The sequence below is a fragment of the Sinohyriopsis cumingii genome, chromosome 7 (genome assembly GCF_028554795.1).
Source record: "Sinohyriopsis cumingii isolate HCF-2022 chromosome 7, ASM2855479v2, whole genome shotgun sequence".
Classification (NCBI taxonomy): Eukaryota; Metazoa; Mollusca; class Bivalvia; order Unionida; family Unionidae; genus Sinohyriopsis; species Sinohyriopsis cumingii.
In genome coordinates this window covers 120,991,725-121,005,630 of record NC_142967.1, presented here as the reverse complement: position 1 = coordinate 121,005,630, position 13,906 = coordinate 120,991,725, and the positions used below count along the sequence as shown (strand labels likewise).

General features: G+C 34.7%; 1 protein-coding gene across 1 annotated transcript in view; it reads right to left on the bottom strand.

Moving 5' to 3' along the window:
• LOC149796043 (uncharacterized) overlaps positions 1 to 13,906 on the bottom strand; it is a 66,357-nt gene that overhangs the window by 26,597 nt on the left and 25,854 nt on the right. Inside the window, exons 9-12 of the mRNA XM_089965960.1 lie at positions 9,686 to 9,947; positions 8,607 to 9,301; positions 4,102 to 4,187; positions 2,086 to 2,168 (exon numbers count right to left, since the gene is read on the bottom strand). Of these exons, the coding sequence (XP_089822086.1) occupies positions 2,086 to 2,168; positions 4,102 to 4,187; positions 8,607 to 9,301; positions 9,686 to 9,947 (1,126 nt within the window). The remainder of the gene's footprint in view (positions 1 to 2,085; positions 2,169 to 4,101; positions 4,188 to 8,606; positions 9,302 to 9,685; positions 9,948 to 13,906) is intronic.

The window sequence follows — 13,906 nt, the reverse complement described above, 5'->3', positions numbered from 1 at the left end:
ATGTCTAGCACCAGGGCATCATGCCACAGACATGCAGCATGATGTCCCACCCAGTCACATTATCCTGACACCAGGCCAACCAGCCCTAACACTAACATCGTAATGCTGAGCTAACCTAGCAAGGCAGCTGTTAGTACCATTTTTAAGTCTTTGGTATGACTTGGCCAGGATTTGAACCCAACGACCTCCTGCTTCCGAGGCATATGCTCTAACCACTAGGCCATCGGAGCAGTTATGTAAAGACCATCAACCCTTACTTTTCCATGCATAATATGGCAACAAATCTTGGTTGTTGCCATATGCAAATGAATGTGTCAAATATGGTACCTGACTGAACATAATATTGATCAGTGATCAGTTTTTCTGCATCTTTAAGAAACAATGAATTTGTAAAACTTCTCCCAAATTACTTCTGAAATATATCATCATCAGTCCAGAGAGATTCTGACTTGATAAAATTGTCATCACTGTAGCAGCATTTCTTGTCTTCAGGTTTTGACTTGATAAAATTGTCATCTTTATAATAGCATTTCTATTAGTACTGTTCTGAATAACTGATTTGGTCAAGCATATTTTACTTTTAATTTTGAGTGAAATTAATTTCTTCAAAAGTATAGCTCACAATATAGCAATACAGCAGTGTAGCTCATAATGTAGCAATACAGCAGTATAGCTCATAACGTAGCAATACAGCACTGTGTAGCTCATAATGTAGCAATACAGCAGTGTAACTCGCAATGTAGCAATACAGCACTGTGCAGCTCATAATGTAGCAATACAGCAGTGTAACTCACAATGTAGCAATACAGCAGTGTAACTCAATGTAGCAATACAGCACTGTGCAGCTCATAATGTAGCAATACAGCAGTGTAACTCAATGTAGCAATACAGCACTGTGCAGCTCATACTGTAGCAATACAGCAGTGTAGCTCATAATGTAGCAATACAGCAGTGTAACTCACAATGTAGCAATACAGCAGTGTAACTCATAATTTAGAAATTCAGCAGTGTAACTCATAATGTAGCAATATAGCAGTGTAGCTCTACTATGTAGCAATATAGCAGTGTAACTCATAATGTAGCAATGCAGCACTGTGTAGCTCTTAATGTAGGAATACAGCAGTGTAACTCATAATGTAGCAATACAGTACTGTGCAGCTTATAATGTAGCAATATAGCAGTGTAACTCATAATGTAGATATACAGCAGTGTAACTCATAATTTCGCAATTCAGCAGTGTAACTCATAATGTAGCAATACAGCAAGTAGCTCTACTATGTAGCAATACAGCAGTGTAGCTCTACTATGTAGCAATACAGCAGTGTAACTCTACTATGTAGCAATACAGCAGTGTAACTCATAATGTAGCAATACATCACTGTGTAGCTCTTAATGTAGCAATACAGCAGTGTAACACAATGTAGCAATACAGCACTGTGCAGCTCATAATGTAGCAATACAGCACTGTGAAGCTCATAACATAGCAATTCATCACTGTGCAGCTCATAATGTAGCAATATAGCACTGTGAAGCTCATAATGTAGCAATGCATCACTGTGAAGCTCATAACATAGCAATACAGCACCGTGCAGCTCATAATGTAGCAATTCAGCACCGTGCAGCTCATAATGTAGCAATATAGCATTGTGAAGCTCATAACGTAGCAATACAGCACTGTGCAGCTCATAATGTAGCAATTCAGCACTATGCAGCTCATAACGTAGCATTATAGCACTGTGCAACTCATAATGTAGCAATTCAGCACTGTGCAGCTCATAATGTAGCAATTCAGCACTGTGCAGCTCATAAAGTAGCAATTCAGCACTGTGCAGCTCATAATGTAGCAATATAGCACTGTGAAGCTCATAATGTAGCAATACAGCACTGTGCAGCTCATAATGTAGCAATATAGCACTGTGAAGCTCATAATGTAGCAATTCAGCACTGTGCAGCTCATAACGTAGCAATACAGCACTGTGCAGCTCATAAAGTAGCAATATAGCACTGTGCAGCTCATAACGTAGCAATATAGCACTGTGAAGCTCATAATGTAGCAATAAGGTATAATGGTGAAATATTATATACCAATCTTTCTTCCTCTGCTTTTCTACGCTTAGCATCTCTCTCTGCTTTGGACTTGGCCCTCTCTGCTGCTCTTTCCTCCATTCCTACATAAAAAGAATGGTTAAAGAATAATTTAAAACATTAAGAAAACATTAAGAAGTTAGTACACCTATAACCTAATTTATAACAAGGCACAGATGTGACTTGTTGTCGGATTGGTTCAATGTAATAATCTGGTGTAGTAACATCTATCTTTTATTGTCAGAAACACTAAAGCCATTCTAATGTGAAAACACTGTTGTCAAACTATAAAGAATGACATTTTTTAAAGACAATTTCCTCATATATTACTGTTATTTATATCCCAATTTCTGCACACCATCCCATATACTGATTAGCACTGTGATAACAATATTTTATTGGGGGAGTGATAATATTTACCATCACAAATATCCATTTTACCGTCTCTGTTAACATGATAATTCGATGTCCTCAAATCCTCAAAATCACCTTTTCTTGACAATTTGTGAATGACTTTAATTAATCAAGTTGACATGCAGTACTAACAAGTTTGTATATCAGTGAAGTTGCAGTTAATTCCCAATCATGGTCAGAGCATGTGTATCCACTGTAAGGAAATGCAGGAAAACAAAAGCTTTACACTAGCATGGCACTAATAACCTGCCAAAGCCAACATTACCAGTTGTTACATCCTCAGCAAATTTAAATGTCAGCAGATATTATTTTATGAATAAAATATGGTAATGATTAGGCATAACACCAAGCTGTGTGTACTAATAAATGTGGTCAGCATGTGTCACATGTATAGTCCTGGAAATGTGTCCAGACACAAAAACATTATCGCAAAAATGAGAAAAAGACAAAAATATGCAAGTTTCATTAGAATGTACAAATTATTTGAAAATATCACTATAAATTTGCAAAAATAAACCATGGATTGGCCAAAGGCTCAAACTTAAGTCTATCTATGCATGTAATTACAACAATAAATTAGGCTGACCCAACATGAGGACACTACCTTGATGTTGGCACTTTTCATGTTTTGTAAGCAACTGGAAACAATTAATCTGTTATTAAGCATGTGTCATCATGTCAAAGGACTATTTAGTCCTCAACAGTTATCAAAATAAAAACAACTTAGAAGTCAAAGTACTATTTAGTCCTCAAGAGATATAAATAAAAGAGCTGAGATGATGAGTAAGGAGAGTCACTTTTTTATCCGCTGATTTTATAAAGTTTTTGATACTGTAGTCATCACCTATGGGACTAAGCAGTTTTATGTCAGTATAAACTTTCAGAGGGTGGTATTTTCAAATATTTCTTATTATTTTATAATAATATTACAAGACAATTAGACATTTTAATATCAAAATGTGTGAATATTGGATATTCAGTATCACTGGATTTTTGCAAAACAAATCGTTAATTTGTCATTATATATATATATATATATATATATATATATATATATATATATATATATATATATATATACTACCAATTAAAAAAGGGGGTATCTATATATCATAACACATTATATGTGGGTTTGCAATTTATCTGAGCATGGTATTTGGGTTTACAAGTTATCTGTGCATAGTATGTGGGTTTACAAGTTATCTGGGCATGGTATTTGGGTTTACAAGTTATCCGTGCATAGTATGTGGGTTAACCAGTTATGTGGGCATGGATTAAAAAGACAGTGGTGTACATGACTGTTATTCCCAATACAGCACAATCCATAGTCATAGGACTGTAAATATTCTTAATTCAAATAACAAGGTGATTTACTATATAGCTTGGGACATATAAAGTCAATATGGGTGACTCAAAATTGAGAAAATAGTTTGTAGAATGTAAAGATATTTGCAAGTATCAAATGTATTCTACGTAACTGAGTAATATAACATGATGTCAATATTAAGATTTTCAGTCACAACATCAAGGTAGCATTTTAAATAAATAATGTTTTCACATTCTTTACAATTAGTGTAGCCTGATATTGCAAAGAAGTCTTACTTTTGAGTAAAACAAGATGCTTGGAATTTTCACTAGCTGAAGTGTTGTCAGATCTATCAGTCCTGGATGTGACAGGCTCATTTTTTCTGGAATAATAATAAAAATAATAATAATAATAAAAATAACAATAATAATAACAATAACAATAATAAAGGATAAATCTGTTAGTAAATAATCAACATCTCTACCTATTTGACTACTGTGTATTAACAAATGGCTGTTAGCAGCAATAACATTTTATGTTGCCAGTAAGCACAAGTACAAAATTCTCTTATCTCAAATATGCTGTCTTTTCTGAATCCAGGAAAGTATAATTCACAGAATCTGGTTTTAAAAATATTAGGTTGTTGTCATTGATACTGGATATTTGTCTCAAATATATCTAGAGGAATGGGGAGCTATTTGCTCCTGAAAATATATCTAGAGGAATGGGGAGCTATTTGCTCATAAAAATATACCCCTGCCTCTCCAGCACCCTATGGCTACTTCATGCAGGAGATGAAACTACAGTGCATCACCCCCACAAATAACCATTCTGAAAACAGAGTGAGTACAATGATCTGTGAACAAGTTAATTCTTTTCTGATGACAATAATATGCACTATGTTTGACTGGGATATAAAAGTGAAAAAATAATTGCATTCACATAATTTTGTCATATACTGCATCCTGTTAAATGAACAAAATTGTTTAAAAAATCTGGGAAGCAAACAATTTGCAAATATGTGCATTTTATATGACAACTATAATATAACAAAGTTTCATGGTGATCCACAAAAACTGCAGGACCAGATGAGTTAATGAGATTGTGCTATACAATGCATCCAACTACAATACAAAAAGGGCAATAACGCTTACATAAATTGTGGGAGCAAAGTGATTTGTTGATATGCACATATTCAGGTGATTACCATAATATTTACTAAGTTTCATGCCAATACATTAAAAGCAGCAGACTAGTTGTACTAATGAGATTTTGTTATATACTGCACAAAGTACAAGATACAAAAGGGCATTAACTCTGGCAAAAATTGTGGGAGCAAAGTGATTTGCAGATAAGTGCATCTTAATGTCAAAACCATAATATTTACCTGGTTTCACTGCAATCTATCACGTTATGCTAACAAGATTATGTCAAACAATGCATTAAGCTACTACACAAAAAAGGGCAATAACTCTAACAAAACCAGCAGGAACAAAATAACTGGTCAATATCTGCATCTTTATGTGATAGTCATAATATTGACCAAGTTTCATGGCAATTTATCCAAAGGTACATCAACAAGATTATGTCACACCCTGCTACAAAACCCCAAAAGCAGAAAACTCCAACAAAAATTGTGTCAGCAAAGTGCATAAGGTAATGACCTTAATATTTATCAAGGTTCATGGCAAACCACCAAACACTGTGGTACTAGTTTTGTTGTTTGTAAAACATCTCACATGTGATAAATTATAAAGTATCTGAATAGACAAGTAATGAAAGGTGAACACATAAATGGGAAGAAAACTGTAGATATGGTATAGTGGTCTCTCCAATTAAATCGGTCAGCAAACCCCACAGCTCTGTCAAAACTGAATTAAAAATGCTGAAACCACTAAATGGCATGTCACAAACTATTTGATAGTGTTAAAGAAAACTACATCCAAATAATTTGAAAGATTTCTGATCTATTTCTTACAAGCAAGTTCTAAAATAAAGATTATGAAATTGACTGCTTAGTCCAACAACTCTGTCAAATAAGAAGTAAAAGAGACAAAGTCTATCAAATAAACTGCAATGTCTTAAAAAATGCTGATATGCCACTGAGTTTTGCAGGTAACAAGAAATATCTATTCAGAAGATCCAAGTTGATCAAAAAAGGACTTTAACTCTCTCAGAAAAGGAGATGACAAGACACCATATTTAAAAGGTTCACATTTATGTCTTAGGCAGTTCACCCATGACATGGCATTGTTTTCTGGTAAAGGGTTGCTTACCTACAATAAGTGTAAACATATAACAGAAGGTAAAAGTGATTATTACTGGACTCTAACACCTGGATGTGGGACTCTAAATATGGGAAAATCATTCCATCAATCAAAAAGTCTTGCAATTGAGGCCAAGTGAACAATATTAGGTAATTTTAACAAGAGTCTCTCAAAGGAACTAATACTCTACTGGCTGAAAAGAGTTTCCAGGAATCCAAGATATAGCTCTTTCTTCATTTTTACTGTTAAGTTTTGAAACAATCCCATCTTTTAGGGAAACAAAAAAAATTTCAAGATGGCTAATGTGGTGGCCATATTGGACATAAAATCATTAAGAACTAATTAGTCTGCACAAAAGGTCTTCTGGCGATTACCCCATGTTGATATGACTTCCATTTAGAAGGAATAGTTATATTAAGATTTTCAAGAAGGATCCATTGCATTGGAGCAGTCAGTAAGAAGGGTTTTATTGAAAGACAACGTACTGATATCATCATCCATCTAGAAGGTGTAACAATAAAAAGATTTTCAAGATGTCCACCATGGAAACCATATTGGAGGTCAGATTAACATAATTTTCAGGAACAACTCAACATAATAATTAGTCTTATGTTAATAATCCAAGCTTTCTATAACTTTCCAATGATAAGAAATCATTAAATGTCCAAGTGGCATTTTGTTCATTTAGGACCAACTAGATACATAAATGAATATATGTGTAAAGTTTCATGGTAAACATCCAAGTGGTTTAGAAATAGCAATAACACACTTCTTCTGACGGAAGAATGAGTTATCAATAACAGGCTATCCCATAATATATCTTTCAGCAGACAAGTCCACATAAAAGACACCTATTTAGGTGCATCATATCCCTTCCCAATTCTCATACATTTACTTACACTTTCTCCTACCCTTTACGTGCATCTATATGTATGGGACATCTGTCCATTTGAGGTTAAAGTTGTAGTTCCTTGAATGTTCCTTTGGACATGTTACACTGTAGTTAAACTCTCAAGCAGGCAAAGAAAATCAGTAAAATTGGATAGAAATGTTGTTGTTGTGGGGTTTAACGCAATTTTTCAGCACATGATAGGCTATACATGGTGGCCAGTATTAATGGTGAAGGAAGAACCTGGGAAAACCCCAGAAAGAACCACTGACCCACAAGAAGCTACTGGCAAGCTTTCTCACATACCCACATTGGCCGAATCCGACACTCAAACCCACACAGACAGAGCTGAGATGGCAGTGAAATGTAACAGAATGCGCTTTAGACCACTCAGCCACTCGGGGCCCATGGACAGAAATAAAGGACCAAGAAAAACTAATGTGTTAAGATGCATTTGAGAAATAGAAAAATAAAGTACAACTTCAAAACTTGAGCACAGCAGGCAAAGACTCTGGGTTTGAGTTTACTATTGTTTTAAATTTTTCTGAGCTGTAGACAAGAAAATGCCCAAGAGTGGGACTAAGTGAGTCTTTCCTGTTATACCAAGTATTCAAATGATTCATTTTGAGTTATTCAAGAGTACTGTACAGTGATTAATTTTGAGTTATTCAAGAGTACTGTACAGATTTTGAAAGAAAAAAGCTTAATCAGAATTAAAGAGTTTTCTTTGTAAACTATAACTTGCATAAGCACTGTTGAAAGCAATTACAAAACAGAGACAAACAAGACACAATAAACATGAAAGAAAGCACTGAATTTACAAAACCTTACATGGCTATATTTAATGGAAGTATTTGGTTGAAAATCTTTGATGCAATTCCTGTCTTAAAATGGCAACTGATTTGGTATTGACCTACAAAAGGAGGAAAAGTACTCTATATCTGTTAGTGTACAGTGGTATACCAATACATTTTATCCCAGATAATTTTCTATAATAGCAGCAATAATAATAATAATAATAATAATAATAATAAAAATAACAACAAGAACTATCTAAAACAGTAATAATTATAGGCCAGTGAATGCACAATTAACTAAATGAAGAATATTTTTACTAATACTTCCACTACACATAGTAAAGTTTAGTTTTCGTTCACTGATGATATGCTCCAGTGAACACATGGCAACAATCAGAAACCATTCTTTGGTTAGGAAATGTCTGGCTGCTGATCAGGGAAAGCATTTGATTATTATATACATGACATTTATATAGGAAATTAATGACAAAATTAGAATAGCTGTTTAGACCAGGTGACCGATAGTAATGATGGTTTCGTATTTTTAAATAAATGTACACAATACTGGACCTTGGACTTTGCTTGACTTTGTGTCCTGACACACTAACCTACTCACAAACTTTGCCATAAAGAACAAGCTTGAACAAAAGGACACCCAAATCTGTGAATCAATATTGATTATATTATTTATAAAAATTATTCACAACTGTGTACATCTGCACAGTTTTGGTGTATTGCAATGGTCACTGTCTGCCACATACTGCTCAAAATTTTGACAAGACGTTGATGACGACTATAATCAACACTAAGATCACTTCATCAAAAAGAAAATAAAAGCATCAAAATACCTCACAGATGATACATCACTGCAATCGGTCACCAGATGTATAGAATTTGGCTTTTCCCTGATACAGTTATTGTTGCTATTATTATTGTTGTTCACTTCTGGTCCAACAGGCTTTGCATTGATCTTTTCTGTCCCAGATGGTCTAGTATTGTTGCTATTATTAATGTTGTTCACTCCTGGTCCAACAGGCTTTGCATTAATCTTTTCTGTCCCAGATGGTCTAGGTGAGGGTGTCCATTGTTGTTGTAGTAACTTCTCTAGCAATGCTCTTTGCTCACTCAGTTCTTTCTGCAGCTCATCATTTTTGTTTTTATATTGCAATTCTTGAATAATTCTTTTTTGTTCCTTTATCTTTTGCCTTTGTTCATCTAAAATTTTCTTTTGTGCAGTGTGTCGATGTTCAAAGTTATTAATTACATAATGAGTGTTCATCCACGGCATTTTTCCAAAGCGTTTCCGAATTTTTGCATCTGTAATTTCTGACCTCTCCATAGAATCTAAACTTTGATCACCTAAACTAAGCATTTCCTCCTTTGTAAGTTTCAAATGTGCTCTAGTTATCTGCCATGGTTCTTGGGGTAACCTTGACCTCTGACCCATACTGCTTGCTTCTGATTGGCTGTTGGATCTGCTGGTAGCCTGACTTGTATCTGAATGTGAGGTTTTGGGTCTTCTTGACTGTTCAAAGAGGTCATCCTAAAATTACAATTTGGTTTGTAAAACTTCAGTCTCAAAATAAGGGAGTAGATAAGCAATATATTTTTGAATCAGCGAGTATGATTGGAGATTAAATGTCATTTTCATTGTACTGAAGAGTTTGGAATTTAACATTTATGCTAACATTTTACCTAAATTAATAACAACAATAAGTATTTGCTGATTAGCAGAAAATTTTAAAACTAAATTATGCAAATGGTCTTTATCTAATAATCTTATACAATTCAGTGTTTCCTTATACTGAAGTGCCTCAATCCACAAATCAAAATTGAAAACTGTAGACAACATCTTTAAAAAAGATGTACAGTAGCAAGGAAATTATATAAAAGTAGAAGAACCAACACTAAAGACTGATGAACTAACCACTTTATTCTGATCAGTTCTTTGTGCGTGCTCTCGAGCTGACTTCGTTTTCAGGTTCCTCTGAGTGATCTCCCCTTGCTCCTCTCCTTTCAGTTTTCCAGCAGCTGCTGCCTGGAGCAGAGCCATCATCTTTTCACGTGTGCTGGACTGCTCTTGTTCAAGCTCACGTCGTTCCTGCTCACTCTTGACCCACACCTGCCATGCAATGAAGTATTTCCTCATCAGCTTCATCCTAGAGTGAGTCTCTGCCACCTGTGTATTTCTGAAACACAAAAATTGCAAAAGAAAATCAATATAAGTTTCACAAGAAATTTATGAATATTTTAAAATACAGTTAACCAACTTTTGTAGGATACCATTTACCATGGATTTCACAGGTTAGAAGAAATTTATGAACATTATTTAATACTGTCAGTTCACAATTTTTGTGGGGATACCAATTATGCATTTCATGGTTGTTACAGATCTCAACTTGATTCAAGGATCAATTATGTTTTACATACACAACTGGATACAAAACTGAAATTAAAATACCAAATAATATCTCTTTTTTTCCACAAAATCCCAAAATAAAATTAATTTTTACGTTGTTAGTAGGACATTTCATAAATGCATTTTGTATTCTTCATATGACATGTGAAACATGTCATGATGTCTTTCTGTCAATATAATATTGACAAAGGGAATCAACTCTTACAGATTAATTTCTCTTTCTACCCACAAGCTGCCTACCAGTATATCTGGTTTAATCCATTTTTTTATACTTGAGTGACACCAAAAAGGATACTTGCATTGCGGTGAAGGGCGTGAGGTATTACTTGTAAAGTGATCAGGTAAGTATTATCGGAGAAACAGAATTTATACAAAAGAAATTGCTTTCTCCATCAAGTACATTACCTGATCTCATTAGAAGAATGAGTACTAGGATGAGGAAATGCAGAGTATTCTGCCTCTACCTGTGTCATGATTGCTCTACTAATGGATGAAATTCTCCTAGTTATAGCAATTATTATTGTTATTATTATTATTATTATTATTATTATTATTAAAAGACAAAGGGAAGAAACTCTCACATGTTAACTCCCTTTTACAGTCATCAGTAGTCTCTTATTTCCAATTGGTGTGCCAGCCATTTAGCCAGACCACATAGCTGGCCGGATGTACCGATCATACCGAACCAGCTGGATAGACTGCAAAACATATCCAAGTTTTGATACACTGTTCCAACCTGCTGACCAACCAGTCCAACGATAAAAATGAGCAAAGTATGTTTACAATGGTCAACAGATTATTATCTCCAACTGGCAATCTGGCTGCCAAGACAGACCAAACAGCTGTAGCCAGCTGGCCAAACAATCAACCATTCCTATAAAATTCATAGTGAACAAACATTATTTATAGAGTTATCTGACCTAACAAACTGGCCACAATGGACTGGCATTCCATAATGCAATCAATACTGATGGCATATCCAAAAGAGAAAATTGGTGATGCATGCTGAAAATACTTTGTCATCATTTCCATAATCTAAACTGTGTCAGATGGTGTCTGGATTTTGTTTTCCTAACCCCTCCACTTTCATGAGAAAAAAAATATCACAAGCAATCCAATGAAATGGGATGTTTTTCAAAAAGAAAATCTAGTTTTGTGCTTGTAAAAGACAGTTTAGAAAGTTATAAAACTGCACAAACTGGGCTTCTAATCTGGACCATTTCTGGTTATGAAGTTTATTGGGAATGAGATCTGCATTACAGGTGCAATGAGAATGGAATCAGTGAGGATGTATACTATATACCAACTCTCATGGCCATAAGCTTTCATTAGAAGTTTAGGACCTTTGCCACAGAGATGGTGACATTCCTGGACAACACAATAAGAAACATTCGTAAGTTTTGTTTTTGGTTCATAACGTGAACCTCACTTCCTTCAATGTGTGGAGCATAATCAACAAAGATAAGCAAGACCTTGTTCCTTTTCAACATTTTGTCCATCTAGGTATGGAACACTCAACAAACATCAACTTAAATGTTTTCCTCCCCAAAACACTGAAACATTCATGCTTTGGAAAAGGTTATAACCAAGATGCTGAAGATGGGCCTTCTGTAAGAAGTTAAACTATGTTATATCCCAGTTCATTATGTTCTCCATGGAGAAGGGTGCAGTCATGGAAGACAACTCAAAAACATTTGTTAAGTATGGTTCTTGGTTCAAGAGGTGAACAATCTCACTTCCCTCATTTGTGGTTCAGGGTTTTATAATCAATGCCGAGAAGATCTAATCCCTTCTCTAAATCCTTTTGATATGGAACTCTTAACAAACATTAATTTGGGGTCTTTCTCCCAAACAAAAGTACAGCTCATGTGTCAGAGAATGTGTAAACAAGATCCTGTTTGGCCAAGGAAGTCTATCAGCTCCTCTGGCTATTTCAATGCAAGTTGGACAATGTCAGTTTACTAATGGACCCTCAAAGGTCAGTGGCATGTTGACAGTTCAAGAGAAGGCCTTTATATTGACCTCTTGGAAATAAAGGCATTTTCAATCCTTTCCACACATGGTAGAACATATCCAAAGAACACAAACCTGATTATGTCAGACAATTTTGTTGTTCTGACTAACCTCTGCATGGGCTGATTTGATTTGTATTACTGAGGTTACTCTATACAACAGTGGGAGAGTTAAATATCAGAATTTTTTCCTGGCCAAAAGCAAAGATTGAAAGCTATTGGCTCTCCAAGAAAATCCACTAATCAGAACAGCCATTTTGATGTCAGATTTAATGGCTCTCATAAATGGCATAAAGTTAGAAACAGATTTGTTTAGAAGACAGAGTGTACTCTTTTTCAGTCATATGAAATAATTGTGGCAATTATGCCATGTTATGATTGGTTTATCAAACCAATAGGACCATATCTTCTTTAACTACCAAGCAACTAAACAGTAGGATGTGCAGATAATGATTACCAGACAGCTGCCATAACTGGTATTTCCATGTGGAAATTATCAAAATCCCAAATATTTCCAAGTGTTCAGTACTGGTGTAGACATTTCTAAATAAAATTTGTTAAGTATAGATGAAACATCAGTATTTTTATACAGGACACACTACACATTGTAAGAAGTCTTTTGGTGAAAACACTATGTTGATATGATTGTCCATAAAGATGGAGTAGGCCATATTATATGTCAGATTGGCATCATTTAGGACCATCTAGACATCATGTTGATTTGACTATCTGTTTAGTTCAAAAAACAATAGCAAGAGTTACATGATGGTTGTTATGGTGTCCATACTGGATGTCAAATCATTTTTACTTAGGACCAGATAGACAACACAACAAATCTTTTTATGAAAACTGTCAATATGATCATCCATCCAGGAGAATTGGGGATAACTAATTTTCATAATGGTCACCAATGTGCCTAAGCTGAAGTTTAAGCAGCACTATTTCCACTTAGAAGCAACAAGATACCATAAAGATTCTTTTGCTGAAAACTCAATAGCATTATTACTTTCAGGTTGAGTTGTGATATCAAGCTTTTCAAGATGGCTGAAATGATGGTCATTTCTGGAAGTCAGAGTGATACCAGTTTCATTTAGGACCAACCAGATCAAAAGTCTTGTAAAGAAAATCCATTTAGATATTATTAGATTAGATATGATCATCCATTCAGGTGGAGTAGCAATGGGAGTTCCATATCTGACTGTACTGGCAATACTGTATTAGCTGAATAACATTATGTAGGGTGAACTAGACCTTGGAATCAATACAAGCGTAAGTCTTATGGCAAATCTGGAGCAGTAAAAATAAAGTTATGCTAAGAGAAGTTCAGTTAGAAGGATGAATGATGGAATTCAGGTCACTGCTTAAGTTCTTCTATCAGCTAAAAATAATCTTTACTTCTGTTAATATCTATGCAGCAATTTAAAAGAAAATACCATCATAGTGCTGTAATAAGGACTGTTCCATTTATACATACATTTATAAATCCTAGGGTACTTTGATTACACAAATTCATATGAAAATGATAAGAAAATTCTAAATTGCATTGATAGGTAAGTACATCCGGGTCCCAAGTATGTTTTACTGGGATGGCCATAGCAAGTAAGAAGTAAAATGTGAAATGATAGGTAGTGACCATTTAAAAGAGCAAAAAAGTACCTATAAACTTGCCCAAGTGATTCCTTAGAGCTCCTTTTCTTGGAAAGCTGAGAAAACATCG